The sequence below is a fragment of the Pleurodeles waltl genome, chromosome 2_2, assembly GCF_031143425.1.
Source record: "Pleurodeles waltl isolate 20211129_DDA chromosome 2_2, aPleWal1.hap1.20221129, whole genome shotgun sequence".
Taxonomy (NCBI): domain Eukaryota; kingdom Metazoa; phylum Chordata; class Amphibia; order Caudata; family Salamandridae; genus Pleurodeles; species Pleurodeles waltl.
The window spans coordinates 641,969,150-641,995,785 of record NC_090439.1 but is presented as its reverse complement, the minus strand read 5'-3'; the positions used below and the strand labels follow the sequence as shown (position 1 = coordinate 641,995,785).

Below are 26,636 nucleotides of genomic sequence, written 5' to 3'. Positions count from 1 at the left end.
CAAATCTATGGTTGTCAAGGCGACTGTGGCCGCAATAACCAGTTCGCACACAAGGGTGGATAATGAAATATTGGCTGCTGTAAAAAGCCACTGCTGATGGTACCCCCTTATCCAAAGCACATGCAGCAAAATATTCCTACCAGTTAAGTGACCAAAACATCACTTTTGTAACTAGTGGGTGATCATTTTATCCCCATCCAAGATCATAGGTTAAAAATAATATAGATAGCTCATGCGGGTGTTGCTTCTGCCCAAACTGGTGTGGCAGCTACTATTCCACTATTATACAAATGTTACTGGTGGCATGCTCTATACAAACAGGCCAAACAGTATGTCCTTAGTTGTGATATCTGTCAACAAATCAAAGGTAACACCATCAAGGGCCCACCGCGGACACCCCTCTTAGTGTCCAACAAGCCTATGCACTGTGTTTACATGGGGTATTGTGGTCCTTTGAATGCTGACGGTGTATACAAATACATTCTACTAGCAGAAGACTCTTGCTCCAGATTCCCTTGGGTGTGGCCATATGATCGGCTGACGCTTGTGCTGTTATTAAAGATTTGCAAGTCTTCATTGAGACATATGCAGTTGCTGCATTCCTCTCGGACCAGGGCCCTGCTTTTGCCTCTAAGGCTTACAGAGTCACCATGGGAACACTTGGCGTAGCAGTGCATTACTCTTTCCCCTATCATCACAAGGGAAATTCAATTGTCGAAAGGAAAAACAGAGACTTAAAGCAATCCTTAACAGCTAGAGTTTTAGGTTCAGGTTGTAGTTGGAGACATCGCCAATATCAATTGCAGAGAGCATTAAATAATCTGCTTCGAACATCTTTGGGAGGTTGTCCCCCATTTGAAGTCCAGTTTGGCATTCCAATTAATTTCCACAGTCCTGTGATCAACGTTCCACTACACACACCGCCACTTTGGGAATGAGGAATTCAACAACTTCCACAGGCTGATTTCCAGAAATTCGTAAAGATTCATGTGAAGGAGTTTGGCCCATCGTACCGAGCAATGGTGCCCGTTCTCTGAATACAGGCCACTAGAACTTCAATTCCACCACAACTTGCTGGTTCCAAAGACAAACCTTTTGTCTCCATTGATCAAATAAAGTTGCATCATGTGGCTGATCCTGAACAGTAGACCCTGAGGATTTCTGGGTAGTTCCATTTTCCCTCTCACTACCTTACAGGAGCTACCTCTTAAGCATTAAACAATGCTGACATTGTTTCCCCTAGATTGGGGAGGAGAAAGAATTAACTTTTGTTGATTCCAGTTACCGCTATATGCACAAGAAATGTCCCAGATGTAAATCTGCAACCCTCTGCTGCGTCACAAACTGTTGGAGTTGTTCATGATGAACAACTGTTAGAGGCATCTACTAGTTCCCTTTCACCTTCACCAGCTCCAGTTTTTGCTCAGAGTGCTTCTGGTTATTTCATTGACATAGATGACTTTTCTTTATCCACAACTACCACTTCTATAAATGGTACACGTAAGCTTTTTAACTGACCTAAACACTCTTATTTAATTCATCAAAGCTATTTTCTGTGGATTATATTAGCACTGCTTGCCTTTCTCCTATTGATCGGATTTGCCATTGTCTTCTTTTTGCTTTAACATGGTCATTATGTTCCAGAAAGCTCTGCTGTTGAACTTGTAGATTAGGTTTTAAAGCCTAATTTGTCTTCCCAAAACGTGTGAAGTGACTTGTCTCTAGTGAACATTTCTGCTCTTCTAGTTCCTGATGGGATTGTTTGGGATAAAGTACCATAGGATATTTAGCCCTATCAAAACTATTCAAATTCCATATGTATTTAAAATTTCCATGAATTATATCATGAATACCTGGTGTTGTGTCTGATGACTGGGATGTAAAGACAGTTGATTCTTTGCTTTTTGAGCTTGAATATTATACTGTATTTGAAATTGAAGATATGTACATGAATTCTGTAGACTTTGGCAAAATTTTCTGTCACCATTATTATGGGCACCATTACCTATACAGAGCTTGTACCCCAAGTTTTAAATTACACACAATGTAAACATTGTTCAACTCCACCAGTGGGGAGTTCCAAAATATATGTAGACAAATCCATACATTTTTCCCGGCATAATGCTACTGCTCCTAAGTCATATTATTTCGAATTGCCATGCATTTAAAGCACTGAAAACCATAATCACCAATAATACATTAATATATTCAAATGTACTTGTCTCCCACTTGGCTATACAAGGCTATGAATATTGGAAAAACACAACTGATTTAAAAACAATTTGGGGAATGAAAGACTGGCAGGTACAAGGCACAGACACCTTATTTAAAGCATGCTTGATAACAACGTAGATCATTTTTCTGAAATAAACTGTTCTACAAATAACTTGCTTGGGTTTAACAAAAGTTGAAGATATGACTGTGCCCAGTATTACCTCAATACCAAAATTTGAGAATTGCCTACATGTTGTGAATTTTACGGAAGACCAGCTCAATGGTAGTTAAAAACAATACATTTAATTCAGCACTTTCAGGTCCCAAGGGGTGGTTATTGTGGCCATTGGACACAAGTGGTTCTCATGCACATTTTATTAACTCTACACTGAGTTTTAAAACAAGCAGACTAAACCCTCCTTATGTCACCACACAACATGCAAGCATAGTCACCACATATAGCATGAGCAAATTATGTCAGCAATGGTTGCAACACTCCACATTGACAGCTGTTAAGGAGCACCTTGCTCTCCTCTCTGAGGACATAGACTTGCAAGATTTCTTGTTAGGTCCTCGGAAACCATGCTCCAAAATATTATTTTATACAATGAAATATGGAAGCTTTCACAAATGGAAGCTGCTGCTCGGTTAAGGCAAATACATCAGGCAAATTTAGAGAAAGCATTAGCCGTTGTCGATAATGGTAAGAATACATTTTCTGCTCCCATTTACACATTAAACAACAGCATGTCACTGCAATAGATTTTATTCAGAATGATATGCCGTTATTACAACATGGACAAAGTCACCTGAGGTCCATTATGCAATTGAGTTGGACTTTCCAGTATCTTAAAGCAAACCTCGTGCCCTGGAAGCACGTAAACTTGAAAGAGTTATTTACAGCATTTGCCCTCACACGAAAACAACAGATAATGGCAAAGAAGGAAGCTGGTTATAGCATGCTTAATACAGAAAAGCTGACTTTTACAGAGTCATGGGGTGACATCCATGCCAATATAGGCCTTTCAATTCACTTCATGTCTGAATATGTTCTTATTGGGAGGTTTGAGCATTTAGGTGAGAGCTTCATTCATGAAGTGTGGGGTCTGCCTTTCGATTACAAGTGCATGAGTGGGGTAAAGGAGGTTTTTCTTAGTGGAACCGACTGTGAGACTTCTGAGAGCCATTCTATGATTTGGCGTAGTACATCACCGGCTATCTCAGCCTGCTACTTGAAGGGTATTTCCATTTCTTCCATTCACCCAGTGTTTCAGTTACTTTAAAATGGAAGTTTTTTGATGCTGAGTGATCAAGGCTGTTGTGGAATGAGAGCAGCTGTTGCATATGCGATTTCTGTTTTCTCAAATAGTGACCTTCTGTGATAATGTACTTTTCCCTCCCACGCATGAGATAAAAGTAGCAAATTTGTGGTTTCAAATTGCTTCTTTCTAATGTCAACTTCAACAACACTCAAACACTGCCTGCACTGCATTCAGACCTGGATGTTCAGAACCTGAAGAATTCCTGTTATCACCATGCAAGACATAGTAGAAACGTGCATCAATGACATGAACTTTGACAGCTTCCGACTCAACCCTTCATCAAATGTCAAGTCACGGGGCTTCACACTAGACAACAACCTCACCCTCAATGAACACGCTGCCAAAAAAAGCATAGTACCAGCACTCTATTCTAAAGAAGGTGAAACAGTTTCTTCCAGAAAGGAACTTCAGAATACTTTTGAATTCCTCTTGCTTTTGCATCTGAATGTTGGTAACTTCTCTAAGATCCTCTCCAGACTCCACCCAGACTACACGTTGCCCCCTCACTCCGACCCCAACCCTCATCCTCTAAAAGAGCATCAGGCATGTTACAGCACATCTCATCCGGGTCTTAAGAAATATGATCATGCCTATCAAGGCAAAACTCTGCATTGTCAACAGTAGCTACACCAATTCCAAAGCCATAATGACCAGTACCCCTGTTTATCTTGAGAACAAGTTTACCATCTCTGATGGCTCTCAGGACACCAACAGTCATGACACCATCAGACTAAGTTTAAAAGAAAGTACAAATATTGCTGCACCTCTTTTCTAACAATGCTACAAGGATCTGGAACAACATTGGCCTAGTCATTTGTACCGCCCTAATACTACTCCACCTTAGGAGACATTTGAATATGCACCTTTCTACAGAACACTACATGACAATGCAGTAACAGTAGACATCTGTTCCAAGAACCCAACTATCACTCATTGATTGTACAGTACATACATTCTTACTAAGCACCCCTACCAATGTCCTCTTAATTCCACACTACACACTTCCTATATAAGACTGATCTTTATTGAAATGTACTTTCTGACCTATTTGAAAGAATCCAGATTCAACAATTAGATACCACAGCACACAAATGTACAAGTCCTAAAATAAACATAACAGTCCATCACAAATTTCAGCAGACCGTAGTTCCAAAAACAAAAGGTTTCTTGAATTGTAGAAAACTTTGTACATTCCAGTACGTTACGTCACTGTAACAGCCAACCGACATGGGTTTCACCATGGAAAGTGACTTTTTCAACTCTGTAAGAACATAGACTAAATACAGGTATAAAAAAAAGAACAATACAAACCAAGCAACACCAGAAAGTTGCTTGTGCATACCAGAAGGTCCAAAAGTGTGAGAACCTAAGGCGGAGCCATATGTGCACAAAATAAGTTACCAAACTAACCTAATGTATACAAGTTGTGTGTCTGGCCCACAAGAGAAATATAATTAAATGAAAAATGAAGGTAAAAAGGAAGAGGTCATAGTATATAATTATTTATGGCAGACTATCGTCAATGATCATATCGTAAAAAGATCTTGGATGGGACCAAACTAAATTAGTCTTGACGAGGTAAAACTCGTAGTAGGATGGTAACAAATGGTGGATCCTACAGTGGGGATCAAGAGGTTGCACAGTCCTTACAAAATGTACACAGGATTAGTACAAGGTGAAAGATTTGTTGAAGTGTCTGACTGACATAGTACCACATAATAAATTAACTAGTTGTGAGTAAACGGCAGTACCAGAAGACTTGGAGTCTAATACTAATAGTTGACTAATATAGTCTATGGGTTGTCTACCCTGCCGAGGAGATTGCCTGGAAGTGATAACTATAGCATGAAAGACTACTAGTAAGCTGCCAACTAAAAAACAAACATCTTTATATTTCGGTAAAAACGTATAGTTTCAGTGGTGAGGCTTTGCTCGTGGCATGTGTTTTCAATGTGATGTAAAATGTATGGTCCAGGTAAGTAAAGTATCAGCCATTGTCAAATAAAATAAAAAGTCAAATAAAATCCGAAGGATCGGTCCAAGAAGAGGTACATAGTATAGGGCTCTAATTTAGAGGACCCAGTAAACTCCAACCCGTAATGGAGAGATAAACAACTGACTGGGAGTCTCTCCTAAGTATAATTCAATAACTGGGGGCAGTCAGAATCATTAAAAGTCACACGTCGAAATGTACCTGTCAAAAGTGTCATTAATGGTCCAGTTCTGTCACATAATTTCTGATGTAAGTATCAGCATAAGCTGCGATAAGCTCACTCGTGTAGAGAACAGAAAACATGTCTCCTGTAAGTCAAGTAAGCAATTAGCTTATTGAAAAAGAAGAAAATAAACAGTGCTAGGAATTTACCAGTCGCGTTTCAAAAGTCGCTGCAACTGCATCGACAGTAAAGAACAGGACACCGAAAAGTCACATGTATCCATGCACCAGGTAAATAGTACTAGAAAGCTAACTGTGTAAGGCACCAAGGGTGGCCACGTTGTAAGGTAAAGAAACAGCAACTACTAATGCCAGTGTTGGAGTGTGTCTTTTAAAATTAATATTAACATGAAAAGCTTGCAATATATTGTGTGATGAAGCTGCATAGAAAATGTGATAACATAGAAAATAATGCACACATTTGAAATGTGCCCACGGGGAGTGGCTACCAATGTATACGAAGACTAATGAAAGTTATTAATGATGAATTAATTATGTACTAATGTTTTGAATTTGTATTAATATACCGAATTTAGAGTCATGTATTAGGAGTTTGCTTACTAAATCATTAGGCCTTAGCTTAGCGAGGGTCTGGGCCTAGCTGCCTGGTCTCATATTAAACTGTATTTTTCTAACGTGCAATGTGCTGTTTTCCTGAAGGACACGAAGCTGTACTTTTCCAGAAGTTATGTGTGTGTAGCCGTAGTAAATTCTTTCTCATGAGACCCGACTTTCTCAAGGAGACATTCTTGCTGAATGCAACAGTGTAATTCGTAACAGGTGCAAGGCTGCCTGGAGTAGGAGAAAACAATGGAACTACTGACTGGAGCGTAAAGTGTAACTTTTCTTACCTGACATTCCTACTGATGAAGACGTCAATAACATGTACCAATCAGTGACATGGGAACTGAGGTTTGTGGAAAATTCTGGTGAAGTGCCTGAAGAATTTTTGGACAGAGATAATGATGCACCAAATATTATCCAATGGGGAATTAAGGGCTAGTTCGACAGTTTTGATTTAACCACTTGACTGGAGGAGAAATCAGCCATTCCGCTCCATTCTTTGCCATTCCTTTGCCATTCTACAGAGCCATTTAGGCTATTCTTTTGAGACTTTGCTGTTTATTCGTCCTGATACTCTAAACCATCCTCGTCCTATACCTTACTTGATACTTACTTCTCCTCCATGTGAGGGAAGCTCCTATTCCTTAGCTATGCTATATTGAGACTTTGCCCCGTCCTATCCATGCCGATGGTGAATCGACTGATGTCCTGAGGACGAAGACTGACAATGTTTGCTGATCTGTTGGAGTGGTAACTATCTGATGCAAATTGTAATTGTCTGTTTGCCTTTCGTTTCTAGGTACCAACTGCTCTTTTGATAGAGTCCATAGTTTAGATGTTTTCTAAATTGTTTTGCATGAAGCCCAACATGCTGATGCTCATTCGAAGTTAGTTAAGGTGTTCACAATATCAGACGCAAATAGACAAATGACTGAGTTCTTATTTTGTTGAATCATGTATTAACGAATCTTTGCTGTGTTGCTTTATGTTAATGATGTGCCTAATTGCCGAATGGATATTCTCTATGCATTGATTAATTGCGTTCTAAGTACTAATTAGATAAGTTCTTAATGAGATGGATTGCTAATGAGATTAACGGAAATGACATTAGATTGTAACTAATAGGGAAATAAATATCCTAACACTTAACTAAATTGGTGTGGTTATTCATGGCTGAAAGAACCTGGTGTGTTCAACTTATTGATTCTTATTAAATGTTATTGATTGACTTGTTGATTAGTCACTGTGATTATTGATTGTGTTATTGATCTATTGATTTGTGATGCCAAAAAGAAATCTCGGACTGGGAAGTCCCCAAACGTGGTCCAAAGATTCATCGACCTAGGCGTGTCTCTTTGTAAGTTTACTTATCAAGGCTCTGACGCGCTATCACCAGGTATTAGTACACACTCAGGGAACAGCTATCTTGTCAAGAAACACAACTCTCTTAGTAGGTAAGATGGCGTACCCATATTGTTAGTACAACTACGTTAAAGGAACATTGGTTTCCACATAGATGTTCCTTCATACTAATCAACTCAAACCAGTATAAAAGCCAGAGCGCCGAGGAATCTAAATATGAATGTATCTCGTATCTAGATATAAACAGGCTGAACAAAGCAGTAGGTACGGCCATAATATTAGTGTCCCTGTTGTGAAAAAAATCGGTTGATTTTGGAAGGTTGTGTTAAAAACAGAATAATTTCTGAAAGTCGTACCAGCTGTTGAGTAGCCAAACGCATTCACAAAGGAGAAGAAGAGATTGTACAATTAAAACAGTATGTAAGGACATGCGTTAGTACAGTGGCTCTTGGCTCACTATTACCAGTACCCACGGTGTAGGGTACAAGATACGGTACTAGCACCAACCCTAAACCTCTGCTATCACTCACACTTGCCCTTGACTGTATGCGGACATAGGAGGTGCGATATACATAATGCTGCTACCTATTAGATTCCAAGTTGAAAGAATCCAGAACTGCTTATTTTCATTACTAACAAGGGATTTTTTGTAACTGTCAGCACTAACAATGACCACTGTATTCACCTGAGGTAATGTGCGCGGTAGAAAACAATATTACATTTACCACTGCATATTTGTAGTAAGTGGTATTTTAGTAAATGTAGTTAAATACCACTGGTAGATGTTTAGCTTCACCACCAATGAACTTTCTAGTACCATTATATTGAGATATCCTAGGTGTCACTATGAAGGCATGTATTTGACTCAGCGTTGGGGATTAATGCCCACATATTTTGTAAATGTACATACCATAACTTACCATGCATGGCTGCTTGAAACCCTTTACTTCTTTTTTTGACTTTTCCCAACAGGTTTAATTCTAGTTTCGTTTCCTTGTCGTTGATCTCACTGTCCAACCATCTTTGGCACGGAAACCAATATTCAGTGTCCATCAGCCCAGACTCTTGAATGGTTATGTGGTCCAGGTACCATCCAGCTCCATAACCAACGGCATTATGTCCAACAATCACTTTGCTGATCATTCCAAGATCAATTGCTCTTATCGTAAAGATACTGACCTATTGAGAAAAATGTACATAAACTCGATTACTGAATTACTCTTATGACAAAGAGGAAGCATGTCTGCAACTGATTTTACAGTGATTTTTATCTAGGGTCCTAAACCTAATCTCATGGTATATGAGATTCTTTATAATACATAAATTGAAAACTCGATGGGTACTCATTGCATCTAATAATTTGTGAACTGACGATCACTAATTTTCTTTGCATTTATCTCAGTAAGATACTTCACACTTCTAAATCATTTGCTACAGGAAGTGTGAATATAGTTAGCAATATACATACAAGGCACATAAATCAATCCACTGCTGAAAAACGTATATGGACTTGAGGCATCACTATTTCAGGGTCGTTTCCATGCTTCCCCACAGTGACAAAGACATATTGCAGGGACACCTTTATTTGCATCATAGAACCTGAGGACATCACTGTGAACAGTTAATGTCAGCCTTGGTAACTTTGCTGGAGTACCTCACAAACTGTGGTTGGTACCTTTAGAAATCCCAGCAACTTGACAGCCCTGGGTTTCACTCTGAGCCATAAGACTATCTTCTTCAGAACAAGTACCTTGATTCCATGGTACAACATCTCATGCCAGTTTCATTAGCAATGCTAAGATGCTATCTAGGCAGTGTACACTTTCAGGGACAAGATCCATAAACATAAGCAATAACAAAATATATTTCACAAACTGAGTTGTCAAATAATATTACCTGTACTCTCTCTCAGCAGACGTGACATCAGAATCTTATGTAGCCCCCACAATTATTTAACTGTTAAACAGGTTATTTGTTTGAAATCAGCATTTACTTCCTGCAGTTTTCCATTTTGCAATTTTTACTGTGGGAAAAGATATATGAACAGACAGTTTGTCTTTTTGGACTTCGAGAATGTGGACGTCTGCCATGACCTCCAGAATAGTAAACAGACTCAGCTACATGTGCTGTGCTATAATATTGTGCATTTGTTTTCTCCAGGTGTTAGAATTGGGGTCTCTAGCTCGCAGTTGGTTTTCACCCTGTCCCATCAGGGACCGTCACTCTAGTAAGGATAAGGGAGATACCCAACTCAGTTAACCCCTGCTCACTCCCTTGGTAGCTTCGCAAGAGCAGTCAGGCTTATCTCAGAAGCCATGTGTAAGGCATTTGCACATAACACACAGTAATACAGTGAAAACATTACAAAAGGACACCACACCAGCTTTAGAAAAATAGCCAGTATATATCTGTATAAAACAAAACGAAAATGAGAAGAATCCAACATACAGTGCTAAAGATATGAATTTTGCAAGATTTAACTTAAAAAATACAATTCCTTGAAGTCGATAGCTCCACCTTGGGTTATCATGGCGTTGTGATCAACAAAATCAACAGTTCAGGCCGGGCCAGCTACAGTTTCAGGAAGTCCCGCAGACAGTACCTTTGGATTTGCAGGGTGTTGTGATCCTCCTAGTGAGCCATGGAGAGCAGCATCGCTGGCATCACGGTTTTGGTTTCCAGAGTCGGCGCTGGAGTCGTCGGGCCCTTGAAGTCACACGTGTTGCGGATCAAACTCCAGGCGCTGGCATGGATGGCGTCGTGGTTGCGGTGCGAAGCAGGACAATGCGACGCAGGGTGCCCACAGGTCATGGTGCAGGCAGCGGCTCGGTGAGGGCGTCCAGTGGCGTTGGTGAGACCAGGGCTGCAGTGTGAAGTGGGGCGGTGTGACATGCGGGGTCACCAGGTCACGGTGTAGGTAGCAGGATGGGCTCAGTGCAGTATCCACAGGTTGCGGTGCAGACAGGGACATCTGTTGACGACACAGGAGTGGATGGTACTGGCCTTGGTAGACAGGCGCTGTGATGCTGGATGAGCCGGTGCTTCGTTCTCCTCACCAGTGGTGTCCACAGGCCACGGTGCTGGCAGCAGAGCCGGTGTCAGCAGAAGCAGCAGCGTTGGTGATGCCCAGGCTGTAGTGTGAGCAGGCAATGCCAGAGTGCGGGTCCCACAGGTCACGGTGCGAGAAGCGACTCGGTGAAGTCATCCGATGATGGCGTCAGGAAGACCAGGGCTCCGTGCAGCATCAGCAGGTCATGGTGCGGGCCAGCACCTTTGTTCATGGCGTCACAGTGGTTTTTGTTCTCTAACAGCACAGAACACACAGTTCCCAGTGCTGCAGGTCGAGGAAACTGAAGTCTCTGGTGTCCCTGAGCCTTCCAACAGGAGGCAAGCTCGAAACCAAGCCCTTGAATAACTTTCTCAAGCAGGATACAGAGCAAGGTTCACCCTTTCCTCCCTTTAAGGCAGAAACAGCAACTACAGGCCACCCCAGCAAAGCAACACACCAAAGGGGCAGTACTCCTCCACCAGCTCATCCGCTCCTCTCCTTGGCAGAGGTTTCTCTTAATTACAGAAATATTCTAAAAGTCTGGGGTTTTGGGTCCAATACTTATACCCCTTTCTGCCTTTGAAGTTGGCAAACTTCAAAGCAAAGTCTCAAGTGTTTGTAAGATCCTTCCTTATCCGGGCTAGGCCCCAGACAAACACCAGGGGGTTGGAGACTGCATTGTGTGAGGGCAAGCACAGCCCTATCAGGTGTGAGTGACCACTCCTCCCTCCACTCTAGCTCAGATGGCTCATCATGATGTGCAGGATATGCCCCAGCTCCCTTTGTGTCACTATCTAGATGGAATTCACAACAGCCCAACTGTCAAGCTGTCCCAGACAGGGAATCCACAAACAGGCAGAGTCACAGAATGGTTTAAGCAAGAAAATGCCTACTTTCTAAAGGTGGCGTTTTCAAACCAGCAGTCTAAAAACCAACTTCACTAAAAAATGTATTTTAAATTGTGAGTCAAGAGACCCTAAACTAAATGTATTTCTATCTGCTCTCAAAGGAAAGCTGCACTTTAAGGATATTTAAAGGCAGCCCCCATGTTAACCTATGAGAGAGATAGGCCTTGCAACAGTGAAAACCGAATTTGGCAGAATTTCACAGTTAGGACACACCAGTACATGTCCCGCCTTTAACATACACTGAACCCTGCCAATGGGGCTACCTAGGGCCTCCATTAGGGGTGCCTTACATGTAGTAAAAGGGAAGATTTGGGCCTTGCAAGTGGGTACACTTGCCAAGTTGAATTGGCAGTTTAAAACTACACACACAGACACTGCAGTGACAGGTCTGAGACAAGTTCACAGGGCTATTAGTGTGGGTGGCACAACCGAAAATTCAGGCCCACTAGTAGGATTTGGTTCACAGACCCTGGGCACCTCTAGTGCACTTTACTAGGGACTTACTAGTAATCAAATATGGCAATCATGGATGAACCAATCAATAGTACAATTTACACAGGGAGCACTTGCACTTTAGCACTGATCAGCAGTGATAAAGTGTGCAGAGACAATAAACCTGCAAAAACAGAGTCCAGTACACCATAAAAACAGGAGGACAGAAGGCCAAACATCAGAGGAAACATGGCAAAAGCTGCCAGGTCTAACACTAGGCAGCCATCACCGCCACATCAAAAGGACTCCGCCCGCTGTATTACAAGCAGTAATACGGTGTACCGGTGTCCTGATGGCTGGGTGCTTTTGGCAGTGGAAGTGCCTGTTCCCGCTACCTGGTGGACGACCTCCTCATCAGACAAGGTAAGTCGATCATCCGACAGGGGAGGGGGATAGGAGGGTGGCGGTGTTGTGTGTGCGTGTGAGTGGGTGTTGTCTGCGTGCGTGTGTGAATGTGAGTGTGTATGGGTGTTTGAATGTGTGTATGATTGTTGAGGTGAGTGTGTGTTGAAATGTTTGTGTGAACGCGTGTGAGTGAATGAGTGTATGTATGCGTGTGAGTGAATGCGTGTATGTAAGTGTTGGTGAATGAGAGTATGCAGGGAGGGTGGGGCGGGGGAGAAGGGTGCTTTTATGGGAGGAGAAGGGAGTGTTGTTATGGGAGGGTAAGGGGGGTGCTGTTATGGAAAGGGGGTTAAGCAGGGGGGCTATCATGGAAGAGGGGGTGGGGGAGTATTCTATTTGCAGGTGGGGTTAGGGGAGTCATCTGCCACAACAGGAAAGACATTTCCTGTCACCGGTAGCCTTTCCACCAGGGTTTTCATGGTGGTGCTACCGCCATGGAAACCGTGGTGGTAAGAAGACTCCTGGTACCAGTGGGGGTGTGGCGGTTTGGCAGATGCCAAAGCTCCACACTCATAATGTAGCGGTCTTCACTGCTGGCCCGTCGGCGGTGAGACCGCCAATGCGGCCCTGGCGGTCTCCAGACCACCAGGGCCATAATCAAAGTACTTGTTGTGCAGAACGGGAAAACCTACCTTTTGCTTTTCTGTAGAAGCAAAAGTAGGCCTTTCATATGACCCAACGAAGGTAGTTCCACTTCCTGGGTGTTAGCAAACATGAGACGTCCTTCAGTCTTCTTTCCCTGTAGTCAGGCAGAATCTTCCTTTTCATTTGGATATTCTTCCAGGTCTATGACTGTTTTGAAGAGGCTGTGGTGAGGTTAAATCCATATCCAGTGCGCTAGCCAGTGATTAAAGAATTCCATATACCCAATCCTGGCAACCTTGTCATAGAAAGCCAACCTCTTCAAATAGCATTTCTTCCCTTCATTTACCAAACACCTTCCTTGAGTCCCTCATTCAAAATGACCCTATCCTTCTTCCCCTTGCAGGAGCCTTGTATTCCCTTTCAGATATGATGAGTCCACAACCTCTCCCTGTGCTGCAACATGTTTTCATATTGCTATAGGCAGACATGAATGTCTTCAGCCTACCTATACCCAGAGACAGCTGTTCTGTCTTCTAGGAGATCAGCTGTTCACACCTAGTCTGAAATGCTATTTACAGACACTGGGCTAGTGGAGGCAGTCAGACAAACTGGCTTTAATTTCAGTTCACTTTAAAAGAGCATGAAGTAGACTCTTAAAAATTACTTTTAAACTACAAAAATTCACATTCACCCTTGAATTAGATTTCTGGAAGAAAAGTGAAAGATAACTTTAAACAACTTCTTTACCATTTACCCCAATTTGAGTTGTAAAAAGTAAAAAAAAATGTATTCTTAATCAGACCTAATAATGGAAAATGTAAGTTGTTCTCCCCAGTGACAAATGGCTTTTGGTAACGTTTGAGTACAGGAAATACATGTCTTTCATATTTAACACACCCCACTATTATAAATTAAACACTTAGCCTTGTGAACACACTTAGGGGTGAATTAATACATTTGTAAAAGGAGATTTTGTATGTGACAAAACACTTTTAGTAGACAATAGTTTGATGCCTAGATAATCAAAGGCATCAACCCTTTCAAATTCCTCACCACCAAAAAACATTTTCCCTCTGAAAGATTTTTATTGATTTATTATCATTTATTTTGTTTTGCTGCATTAACCTCTAGTCCTCTGAGGTGGCAAAACTCCTCGAAGCGCCACAACAAGGTTTAGAGCCCTTTTGGGGTTTGCAATACCAAAAAGGTATCATCTGCAAACAACAATGTAGGAATCTTCACATCGGCCAGTGTCGGGGCATCTGAGGGAGTAGCAAGAAGGAACTGTACTACATCATTAAAATATAAAGAAAATAGGGTTGGGCTTACACCCTTTCTAACTGGGATCCTAACAGTGAGCTCTCCTTGCTTCCCCCTCCGGACCCTAGCATAATTGTCCTAGTGGAGATGGATGATAATCGACAATAGATTGTGCGGCAAGCCTATGTGCTCTAAAACCTGCTACAACTTATACAAAGGGACCATATAAAACACAGACGCTACACAGGTCTACAAAGTCCACATATAGGTGGTATTTGCCGATTGATACAGTTTTTCCAATATACTAAGAGGAACCGGAACACCTGATCCACAGTGCTGGTTTTATCCCTGAAGCCTAACAGGAAGGGGGAGAGAATTTGGTTTTCAATGATACATGCTCAGGCCCTGTCCAAAACAACACAGCAGAAAACCTTCTGTAGAGAATCAATTAAGCTAATTGCTCTGTAGCTTGAGGGCAAATTATGATCCCTTTTCTTGTAAACAGGTACTACCTCAGCATCCTTCCAAGAGGTAGGAATTGCAGCACCCGTGACTATTGCGTTACTAATAAAAAGTTCATACTCAGCCCACCTTGGCTTATCATATAGATAGACATCTCCCAGAATTCCGTCTGGTACTGGGGCTTTTCCCCGGCGCAGTTGCCTCTGTGGCTTTTTCTATCTCATGGCGTTCAAAGATCACTAGCAGAGCTTCCTGCAGTTTAAGTGAAAGAACTGGACCCTCCCCATTTCCACAAATCAGATCATCATGATAGAGGACTTGATAGTACTCAACCCATGAGGCAGGCAGTGTATAATTAGCAGGTTAGGTCATAGCATTTCCCTTTCCCCAACTCACAAGCGACCAACATTTTGTTGAATCTTTCATGTGGGAAGTAGAAAGGAGATCACTCCACCTTTGATTGAGCTATTTTATAAACTTGCATAGGGTGAGAATTAATCCTGATTTTTTTTTTAACAGCCAGGATTACATTTGTTTTAAGTTTCCTACAGTCTACATTGTACCATGTTGGAAGGTTATGTCTATCCCCGCTTTTTGTACAAGCCATTAAAAAAAACTAATAAGACTATTAAAAAACCCTGATTGGGTATTATTAATTTCCAAAGGCCTATCCTTATTCGCACCTTGGCTTCAAAATCTTTCCAAAATACTTTCCTAGTCATTTTCAATGGTGAGCAAAATGTACTCATGTGCCACTATTTTAGCCACTTAAGGTGCCGTCTGTAATTTGCTATCTGCACATCCTTGGTAGAAAATCGAAATATGGCACCTATCATGTGTTTCTCCCACATAGGACACACAGAGATGTTTAAGGGTCTATGATCACTTTCAATTCTGCTATCGATAACCATGTTTTCAATATAACCCCACAGCCTTACATCCACTAGTATATAATCTATACGACTTTCACAAGAGAGTTTATTAAATGTAGGGGCCCCATTCCTATCTGACAACGTTCTACCATTTAAAGCTCTTAAGCCATACTATATTGTTAAAGCCTTAAGTTGAAGGGTCACTTCTGTCCACCTTTTAACCGGGGGAAGATCCAGCTGAGGAATCCCCACTTCTCACCCTCATCTACCGTGAGGAACATATCATGAGCTAGTAGCTCAAACGTGGTATTAAAATCACCAGCTGTGATGACATATCCTGAGTTGTTTCTAGCTTTCTGAACATTTTCTATATTTGCCAAGGTGGGTGAAGCCCTACCACCTAACAACCTTCTTGCATATACCTTGTAGATTTTAACACAGGCATACTTATCTAGGTGCAAGCGCAACCCTCAAACATCATACGAGTCTACCTTTATTCTTTCAACCTTGCAGTTGAGTGAGATCTTTCCCAATACTATCAGACCCCCCGAGGGGCATCCACATGGATTAGCAACCGCAGGTACATAAACTTCTGGTATCCTACCCTAAACAAAGGTGATGTATGCCACATTTCCTGAAATGGACAGATGTCAAAATCGTCAATATAGGCACCCCAATCAGGAAGGCCTGCTTTAGACACTAGGCCAGTCACATTCCATGAAACAATTGTGACCTGTTCAGATCAGCGCCATTTGCAGAATTGTTCTCCCCTTCTCTTCCCACACCCCCCTGTAGTGGGTGAACAATGGATTACAGACCTCACAATCCTTCCTATGCTTGGCTGTGGTGAGGGATGAGAATCAATAACTCTGGCACCATCAGACAAAAACAGAAGAGACTAGCCAATCAACCTCCTCTAATGCACTAAAACGATTATGGGCAAGTACATTGTAAAGCCCATGTTGTCCTACTGCCCTTCTTTGGAACCCAGCCAACCTGGGCTAGTGCCTAGCCTTAGACAAAAAAGGGGGGTGCTTTGGACAGAGAATACGTTTGTAGAAGTCACACCATGGCAGGAACACAATTTGTGATCCCTCCTCCTGGTGCTGCCAGTCATCACTCAATAACCTGAGCACAATCTCTGGATCATAAACATTAACAATTATGCAATCTCTTGAGTGATTAGCCCCACCTGGACCAATCCACCCACCTTAATGTGTCCATTTTATCTTCTGTGATGGACTAGCTGGAAAATTCTTATTTTTACCAAACCAATGCAAACATTTGTTAACCAGTTCCATGTGTGATTTAAACTGGCCTTCCCTTAACTTTGGGACCCTCAACAGGACAACAACATAGGGGCACGATGCTAGGGACAAGTTAATGATAGTGGAAGAGGTGCTTTGAGTATTACCACAGAACTTGTCCACCCTTCCACCACCAGCCCCCCAAAAGTGAGATCACCACCGAGGCCACCTTCGACGGGAATAGATGGCATAGCCGTAGATGCTGGTAAAGAAGAAGATTGATTACGCCTCTTGGTTGGGGTAGAATACTCTGGAGCTGACACTGCAGGGCCAATTACAGCTCCAGAAAAGGATATAGAAGTACCACACACCACCTGCAGGACTGAAAATGTGAGTCAACAGTGATATTAAGCACTTGTTCCATCTTAGCAAGGAGTTCCACTAGTGGTGCAAGTTCCACATTGAGAATCCCCTTAACCCTGTCCACCACCTCATTTACTAGGTTGGCCAGGGCCAGACTTTTTCCCAATAGGATGAAGAGACTGCGCTATCACTAGTTTTATCTTGGTTTGGGGCATTGACACTAAAAGTATTAGGGTTGCTCTGCTGGGTCCTCTGAGTCCTATTCTACCTCTTCTTGACTTGTTTTTCTCCCAAGGCACAGTCCTTAAGGGACACAGCCTCCTGGTCCACATTTACATTTTATGTCCAGTCCCCCGGTTAGCACACTTGATGGAGCCTTATAAAACTTATTAATATCAGATGGCATAAGGGGGTTATCTGGCCGAACCTGTTGTAGGTTCACCCCTGCATCTTATGACAGCCTCCTCTCCGTAAGTTCTATTTCATTGGACACAACTCCTATCACTCATTGAAGCATCCGGTCAATTGATGTGGGCTTAGACTGCTAGGGCTCTTTTTTTTACCCATGACTCCTAAACTCCCACTTAAGCCTGCACCTACTATCAGAGCGGGGCAAAGATCAAGTCATGATCTTGCTTTCATTTCTTACACTAACACCATTACAAAAGAAAGGCAAGGTGCTGTACCAAGGTAACAACAATTTGCAAATTGCCTCTGATCACTGATTTGCTATTCAGATCAACCTACCAATGGTGAGCCAAGGTATTCTTGAAGAACACCATTTACCTCCATGGAATCGTGTTTCTTGAGGGTGGCAGCTCAACCACAGTGCATTTGGATAGCCTGTCAGTAGAAAGTTCTATGTGGTAGTATTGATAAAACTGTTCTTTGCACAGTAATCTGGTGAACGGTCATTTGATAAACATTTAATAATGATCAACCATAAAACGCTTTTTGTTGCATGCAAATCAGAGGTGAAGGTTTGTAACAAGCCATGCAGCGAAATGCACAGCTCTCATTGACTGCCAACACTTCAAACCCTGAAGTGTTGACAGCCATTTTGGTACTCTGCCTGAGCCGAGTTGCAGAAAAAAAGGTTAAAACAGAAAGAAAAGGGGTCAGGGTAGAGATGCCCTGACCCTTTTGCTCTGGTGGTAGGGCGCTAGAGGGATCATCAAGGGCTAAAAAGTATTTTTTTGATTCACGAAAACAAAACATAAAGCGCAGGCTTTAGTTAAGCCCCTGGGTGGGTCAAGTCTCGGGGGCATTGTTGATTGTAATTTGGTGGGGGAAGGCCTGCCCCACCGCTGCCCCAGGGACCGCCACCTCCCCAGGACTTTCATCAATTAAATACAGGGGGAAACTCGCCCCCTTAGTTCCAGGGACCGCCACCTCGCCGGGGCTTTCATCACATTTTGTGTGGGAAGGGTGCGCACCCCCCGTCTGCAGCCCCGAGGACCACCACCTCCCCGGGGCTAGCAGCAAATTTAACTTGGGGGGACGGGCAGCTGCACCTCAGCCCCAGGAACCGCCACCCCATGGGGCTTCAATAAAACAATTAAGGGGATCCATTTCAGAACCCCGAGCTATGCTTTTTGGAGGGGGGCCGCCTTGAGTAGCCACTGAAGGCCTTTGGTGCCACCCTCCTCTCCTCTCCCAGGGCCAGCTCCTGCTATGTCCTGGGGTTCCCACCCCTGGTACACAGCTGTTTGCTTTTGCTGAGTGGGAGCTGACCGCCAAGCAAAAGAAAACAAAGTCCTCTTTCTGACAAGCGGGACCTGTCAAATAGGTCCCGCTTGGCAGCTAGCGGAGTTTTCATCTGTCTTCCCTGCATGCAGATATGCATACAGGGAAGACAGATAAATACACAGCTCCAGCAAGCAGAGAGTTGCTACTAAAAGCAGCACCATGCCTGCTAGAGAAATACTGGCTACTGCAGGAGGCACTGCGACCGCAAGGGGGGGGGGCATGCACTGCTAATTACCCCAGATATTACAACACTTGTGACAACTTCTATAAAGTCATTAAAAATATAATTGACATATTACCACTCAAATTATTGAAGAAAAAACTGTGCATGGCCGGGGTATGAGTTCTAGTTACCTTAGGAAGCGAGTTATAGTTACTTCAAAGAACTCAAACCCTAACTGCTGAATTTCTGTGGTTTCGAATTAGTAAATTCAGAACCTCACTATAACATCCCTGTAACCTCTGATTTTTTTCTGTGACTATATGCATATGTCAGTTTTGTGCATATATTATAGGCTTGATTGTATTCCCATATAGAAATGTTGTCTCTACACATGTCATGAGGGGCCACTGTTTTTGGGAAAAATTAATTTAAACATATGCCTTTTGGTTCGGGAGGGGGTTTTCAGCAGCTGATAAGTCAACTTTTTGGGAAAACGCAATTTTCCAGGAGAACATTCTGGTTTTGGGAAGGACACATCTGAACATGATCAAATATTAGAGGAGGACCTGGGCATTTTGGAATCAAGAGGTTTGACTGTGGAATTTTCAAAGTGTTCATTTTCTGAGGATAGTGCAAACTTTTTGGGGCATGTAACTGTTTGTAATTAAATTGGGCCCAAACTGATCTTGATTGATACCATACGGCATGCACAAGCTGCTAGTTGTAAAGATGAAGTGCGATAATTTATTGAGCTTGCAGAATTTTGCCCCATATAGCATTAAAAAATTTGCAGCTAAAATGTATCAGACAATTGTTGAAGAGTAAGTGTACATTTTCAATGGACAACAGAATGGGATTTGTATTTTTGCAGTGTGAAGAAACGCATGAAAATGTGGCTTATTTTAAGAGTTTGACCATAATGCAACTTGTGTGATTACAACTAATGCAAGTTGTAAAGGGCTAGATGTTGTTTTGACTTAAGTGGAGAAGGATGGTCGTGAATAAATGAGTGCTTGTGTTTTGAGATCTGTCTCCCATGGAAGAGAGGTATTCTGTTAGTCAAAAAAATATATTGATTGTGCATGGGCTGCAGACCATTTTAAAGCCTTTGTTTGGGTCAAATGTTGCACTCTGAGATGTGATCATAAGTCATTAATCAAAATTCCTACTATAGAAGGCATTGGTTGGAAGCTGAAGTACAAAAATGATTTGCTGCTATTGCAAATGTTGGGGTATCTCAGAAAGGGACAGCAAAGCAGAAAGGTTCTGGATGCAAAAATGAAACAATTTCTGAAAATAAGACCAGACACATGTGAAAAGAGTGAGAATATCTGGAGAGGTGAGAGAGTTATTCTCCCAGAAAGCGTAGGTAAATTAATTATGGAGTTATGCCTTAAGAGTCATTTTGAAAATGTTAGAATGAAACAAAATTTGAAAACTTCTTATTGTTGGGGGGGCATTGTGAGGGGCGACATTTCTACCCTGGTGGGACCATCTGTCCCAGGGTCACTGTGTCTGCCTCTCCTGCAGCAAATGTTGCCCTGGTGGGACTACCTGTCCCAGAGTGCCCTGCTGCATTTTCCAACCTGCCTCACTTGTCATCGGCTGCATCGAGGGAGGAGGAGTTCACATCGTGCTTATATTGCTGACTCTTCCCCCTGGGCGCGGGACGAACACAGGTGAAGCAGGCCTGTCCACGCCCGTCGAAACCTGGAGGAGGCTGGGCTGAGCCCCCCTCTTTAATCCCTTGCTAGTTTGTCGTGGACTCTGCTACCTTAAGCAAGCAATTTATGGTTATATGAGCGACTGGTGAGGTAGTTGATTGACCACCCAGTGAATTAATTGTGTAACAAGGTTTAAGAGGCCCTATTAGATAGTGTTAAATACTGCCCATTGAGGAAGATAAGTAAGGACATACCAGTAAATAGGGGTGGGATCCCCAATGTGAAAAGGCACTAATAGCAGGGGTTGAGCTAGTCAGGAGCAAACCAACTAAGCCTGTGGACCAAGGCAAAAGGTAAAGTGACTGAGCTTCCCCGGGGAAGGGGAAAATCTAAGAAAACAAGAAGCGCAGGTGAAAATTGTACCATTGCTGAGATAAATGACTTAATAGAAGAGGCCAAATCCATGCTGTGTGCTAGGTCTAAATCACAGAAAGCACCAGATACAAAGATCCTTCTATACTAAAAATATAGGGTCACAAAGGTAAAAAAAGATCGCCCATGGGATGGGGGATGATGATAGGCAAATAGCCCAACAAAGTCCCGACATTACAATAAAAAGAGATAAAGATAATGCAAGAGATTGGGGAGTTAAGGTGTCTGGTAGAAACTGTGATGGTAAATGTCAAAGACAGCGAGGGTACAGAAATAAACAGTCAGGCACACACAAGAGGAGAATTACCCGGACCTCTGCATTCACCAGGTAGATGCCCAATTCCTTCAGTCCAAGGCACCACAAGGAATATACAGTCTATTTAACAAATGTGCCAAAATTGCATCAATCATGTGGGGAACATGGGGACTCACTGAAAAATAAACGTATCCATTGGATTAGGCATAATCGTCAATGTTTATCACTTATTTGCGCGGATATTGTGAGAGCAGAAAGATTGTCGACAGGGAGGTGGAGCTATGACGCTATTGCATTGACAGTAAGGGGTAAGAGGTTAATAGATGGTCTCATTGCTAGGGAGTTGAGATCTAGTTCCTCTCTCAACTTCACTATGAGATTTAGTTTACAGAGCCCTTTTTCTCCCAACCCCTTAGCCTTGAGGAACAGCCAAAGAAGAACAAGTTACTTACTTTCGGTAACGAGGTATCTGGTAGAGACTCTATCTAGCTGCAGATTCCTTACCTTAGAATTCCCTGGCGTCAGCTTCGAATCTGGACTTTTTTCTGAGCAGTACCCTCCGCGAGCGCCATCGGGCGGCGTTGTTCGGACTCCGCGTGCATCGTCAGTGTCGTTGGAACTGTCTATGACATCACGGTTGTCTATATAGACGCCGTCTCAGCGCGCGTATGTCAGTTCTTTTCCACAACTTGCCACGCCAGAAGCGCAGAGTCATGGAAGAACCAACCATTATGGATTTTACCTCTTTGACTGTTTGAAGCAAAAATTCTTTCATGCCTTTAAGAAAGGCAAAAAATGCCAAGATCAAAAATATACATATGTACACATAAATACATGTATACATATATATATATATCTACATAAGAAAAATATCCGCAGAGCGGGGAGGCTTGGGTGGGTGTAAGGAATCTGCAGCTAGATAGAGTCTCTACCAGATACCTCGTTACCGAAGGTAAGTAACTTGTTCATCTGATAGAGACTTCTAACTGCAGCTTCCTTACGTTAGAATAGATACCCAAGCTATAACCCATGGCAGTGGGTCTGAAGGAGATTTTTACACCAGAAAGTCGTGCAAAACAGACCGGGCAAAATGCCCCTCTCTTCTCACCTGACTATCCAGGCAGTAATGTTTTGCAGACTTGTGCAAAGAAGCCCACGTTGCAGCCTGACAGATGTCCACCACCGGAACGCCAGGTGCTAACGCAGTGGTAGCAGCTTTCCCCCTAGGATAATGAGCTCTCAAGCCCTCAGGAGGCTGCTTCTTTGCCAAAGCGTAGCAGATTTTTATACAGAGAATGACCCAGTGCGAAATAGATAGTTTCTGCACTGCCCGACCCTTCTTTGCACCAACGTACCCCACAAAGAGTTGGTCGTCCACCCGGAACTCTTTAGTGCAGTCAAAGTAGAACAATAATGCTCTTTTTGGGTCCAGCCGATGGAGACACTCCTCTTCCTTAGAGGGATGCGGTGGGGCAAAGAAGGTGGGCAGGGTGATGTTTTGACCCAGATGGAAAGGGGTCACCACCTTGGGGAGGAAAGAGGCAAGAGATCTTAATACTACCTTGTCAGGATATATCGTGAGATACGGTGGCTTTGAAGATAAAGCCTGCAGCTCACTCACTCTCCTGGCAGATGTAATTGCCACCAAAAAGGCTGTCTTAATAGTAAGCAGCCGGAGAGGACAGTTATGCAAGGACTCGAAGGGAGCACACATAAGGAAGGTAAAAACCAAATTAAGATCCCACTGGGGCATAACGAAAGGCACAGGCGGGAATAGATGCACAAGCCCTTTCAAAAACCTCTGTACTATAGGTGATTTAAACAAAGATGGTTGATCAGGCAACTGAAGAAAAGCCGATAAGGCTGCAAGATAGCCCTTGAGAGTCCCTAAGGAGGAACCCTGCTGGGTGAGAGACAATATAAACAAAAGGATGTTAGACAGAGAAGAAGAAAGAGGATCAATAGACCTCTCTGTACAATATGAAACAAAACGTTTCCAACGGCAAGCGTAGATCGACTTAGTAGAGGGACGTCTGGCTGCCAGAATGACATCACAGACTTCGGGAGGGAGGTCATAAACCATCAACTGTTGCCTCTCAATCTCCACACATGAAGGGGCAGAGTTGACAGGTTCGGGTGGAGAACATTCCCCTGCTGCTGCGACAGAAGATCCTCCCGAAGAGGCAGCCTGATTGGAGGACCGATGCTCATTTTGAGAAGCTCTGGATACCAAACTCTCCGTGCCCAATCCAGAGCCACTAGGATTACTTGGGCCTGGTCGTTCTTGATTTTCTTGAGAACTCTGGGCAGAAGTGGTATAGGCGGAGAGGCGTAAAGGAGGCCTGAACTCCACTTGCAACTAAAAGAGTCGCCTAGCGATAGCCCCCTTGGAAACTCCAACGCGCAAAACTGCTGACATTGCACGTTCTCTGCGGAGGCGAAGAGATCTAACCAAGGCTCTCCCCACTGCTGAAAGAGTCCTTGCGCCACCTCCGAATGGAGACACCATTTGTGATCCTCTAAGCATTTTCAGCTGAGTTCGTCTGCTCTGGCGTTCAGAGAACCTGTTCCAGCCATGTGCAGAGACGTAAAGCCTCTTGACAAAGGGTCCACGACCCCACCCTGCGCTGCTTGTTGCAGTACCACATTGCGGTAGTGTTGTCCATGAACTCCTGCACCACCTTCCCTTTCACAACAGGAAGAAATGCTTTTAATGCTAGCCGGATCGCCCGAAGCTCCAGCAAGTTGATGTGGAGCCCAGATTCCGTCGGAGACCAGTGACCTCTGATCTCCACCTCCCCCAGATGGCCGCCCCATCCCAGAAGTGACGCATCTGTCACTACCGTTAGATCTGGTTGGGGAAGGGAGAGGGGTCTGCCTTTGACCCACTCGCAATTCACTAACCACCACTGCAGATCATTCGCAGTCCCCTCCGAGATCTGAACCATGTCAGTAAGATGTTCCTGATGCTGTGCCCATTGGAACTTCAGGTCCCACTGCAGGGCCCTCATGCACCATCTGGCATGCTTGACCAACAGGATGCAGGAAGCCATGAGTCCCAGCAGCCTCAGAGTCTGTCTCACCGAGATCCAGGATAGAGGCCGAAACATCGGTATCATAACCTGAATATCCTGGACCCACTGTTCGGGAGGATAAGCCGATACTGAACTGTGTCTAGAACAGCTCAGATGAAAGTGAGCTTCTGAGAGGGAGTCAGGTGTGACTTGTCCACATTTATAGTGAACCCCAGCGAATGCAAGAGGTCCGCCATTGCTTGGAGGTGGGTGACAAGAGCCTGGGGCGTAGGAGCCTTCAACAGCCAATCGTCTAGGTAGGGAAAGACTGAAATCCCTGACCTGCGCAAATGAGCTGCCACCACTGCCATCACCTTTGTGAACACCTGAGGGGCACTGGTGAGGCCGAAAGGAAGCACAGTAAACTGAAAGTGCTCATGGCCCACCTTGAACTGGAGGTAATGCCTGTGGGCTGGCAGGATAGGAATATGGAAATATGCATCCTGCAAATCCAGCGCTAACATCCAGTCTCCTTGGTCTAAGGCAGACAAAACCTGAGCAAGAGTGAGCATCTTAAATTTCTCCTTCTTGAGGAAGAGATTGACGTCCCTTAAATCTAAGATAGGGCGGAGGCCTTTGTTCTTTTTGGGAATCAGAACGTAGCTGGAATAACAACCACTGCCTACTTCTGATATCGGGACTCTTTCTATGGCTCCCTTGGCCAAGAGAGCTGTAACTTCCTCGCGGAGCAAAGCTAGATGGCCCTCCATCAGCCATTCCTTTGTCGGAGGGAAAGACTGGAAGGGAAGGTAGTAGCCCTTCCGTATAATCTGCAGGACCCACTTGTCCGTGGTGATGGAAAGCAAGTGAGGGAGATGAAAACGAATCCTCCCTCCAACTGGACGGACATGATCCCGCAGAACGATACTAGGAGGGCTTGGGCGCAGTGGAGGGGGGCTGTGTGGCGGCCGACCTCTGGCCAGACCCTCTGGGTCTGATGGTACCATGACCACGTCCTCTTCCGGGATGCTGTGAAGCCTGAGGACGGTGGCTGAACTGTGGCTGGCGTGGTACCACACCCCTTCCGATATCTCGAAAGGGGCAAAAGACAGACTGCTATCGTGCTGGCGCTGAAAGGTCCAAGGATCTGGCCGTGGCTCGAGAATCCTTGAACCTCCAAGCGCGGAGCCTGCCTTTTCGCCAAAAAGGCGAGAGCCATCAAAGGGCATGTCCAGAAAGCTGGACTGGACATCCCCTGAAAAACCAGTAGAACGTAGCCAGGCGTGGTAACATAGGGCCACTGATGATGAAATCGCTCTGCCCAGCGAGTCGGTCGTGTCCAACCACACCGGATCGTAAACTTGGCTGCATCTCTCCCATCCTTGACAGCCTGGGTGAGAGTGTCCCGTACGCCCTCCAGGACCTGGGGCAGCACCTGTGCCACCGTATCCCATAAAGTATGGGAATAACAGCCCAATAGGCTAGAGGTGTTTACGGACCTCAATGCCAGGCTGGTGGAAGAACACATTTTCTTCCCAAGCTGATCCAGCCTCTTGGATTCCCTATCTGGGGGAGCGGAAGGGAAGGCACCACGGGAAGTAGAGGCTTGGACAACCAAGCTCTCAGGAGTGGGGTGTTGAGTCAGGAAACTAGGGTCGCTGTGAGCAGGCCTATGGCGGCGGCCGACCGTCCTATTCACAGGAGCCCGTGTGCTGGGTTTGGACCACGTACCCAGAAGGACGTCTGTAAGAGCCTCATTGAAGGGCAACAACGGCTGAAGCACTTCTGTCAGGATATTCGTCCTGACTGGCACCATAGGCAAATCTTGGTCCAAGACCTCAGCTGCCCTACGCACCACCATAGCGAAAGAAGCACCCTCCTCTGTAGCCACATTAGGAGGAGAGAGCATACCAGTATATGGAGACGTGTCCAGTCCACTGTCCTCCCCTAGATCCTCGTACCAGTCCTGTTGCAATCCAGCTTCTAAAGGGTCCTCAGACCCCTCCCATTCCTCTCCTGCGTCTGGCTGATCTAAATA

At 44.0% G+C, this 26,636-nt stretch overlaps 1 protein-coding gene across 1 annotated transcript in view; it reads right to left on the bottom strand.

Moving 5' to 3' along the window:
- LOC138276962 (lipoxygenase homology domain-containing protein 1-like) overlaps positions 1–26,636 on the bottom strand; it is a 248,745-nt gene that overhangs the window by 181,172 nt on the left and 40,937 nt on the right. The window contains exon 2 of the mRNA XM_069219212.1: positions 8,598–8,856. Within this exon, the coding sequence (XP_069075313.1) occupies positions 8,598–8,856 (259 nt within the window). The remainder of the gene's footprint in view (positions 1–8,597; positions 8,857–26,636) is intronic.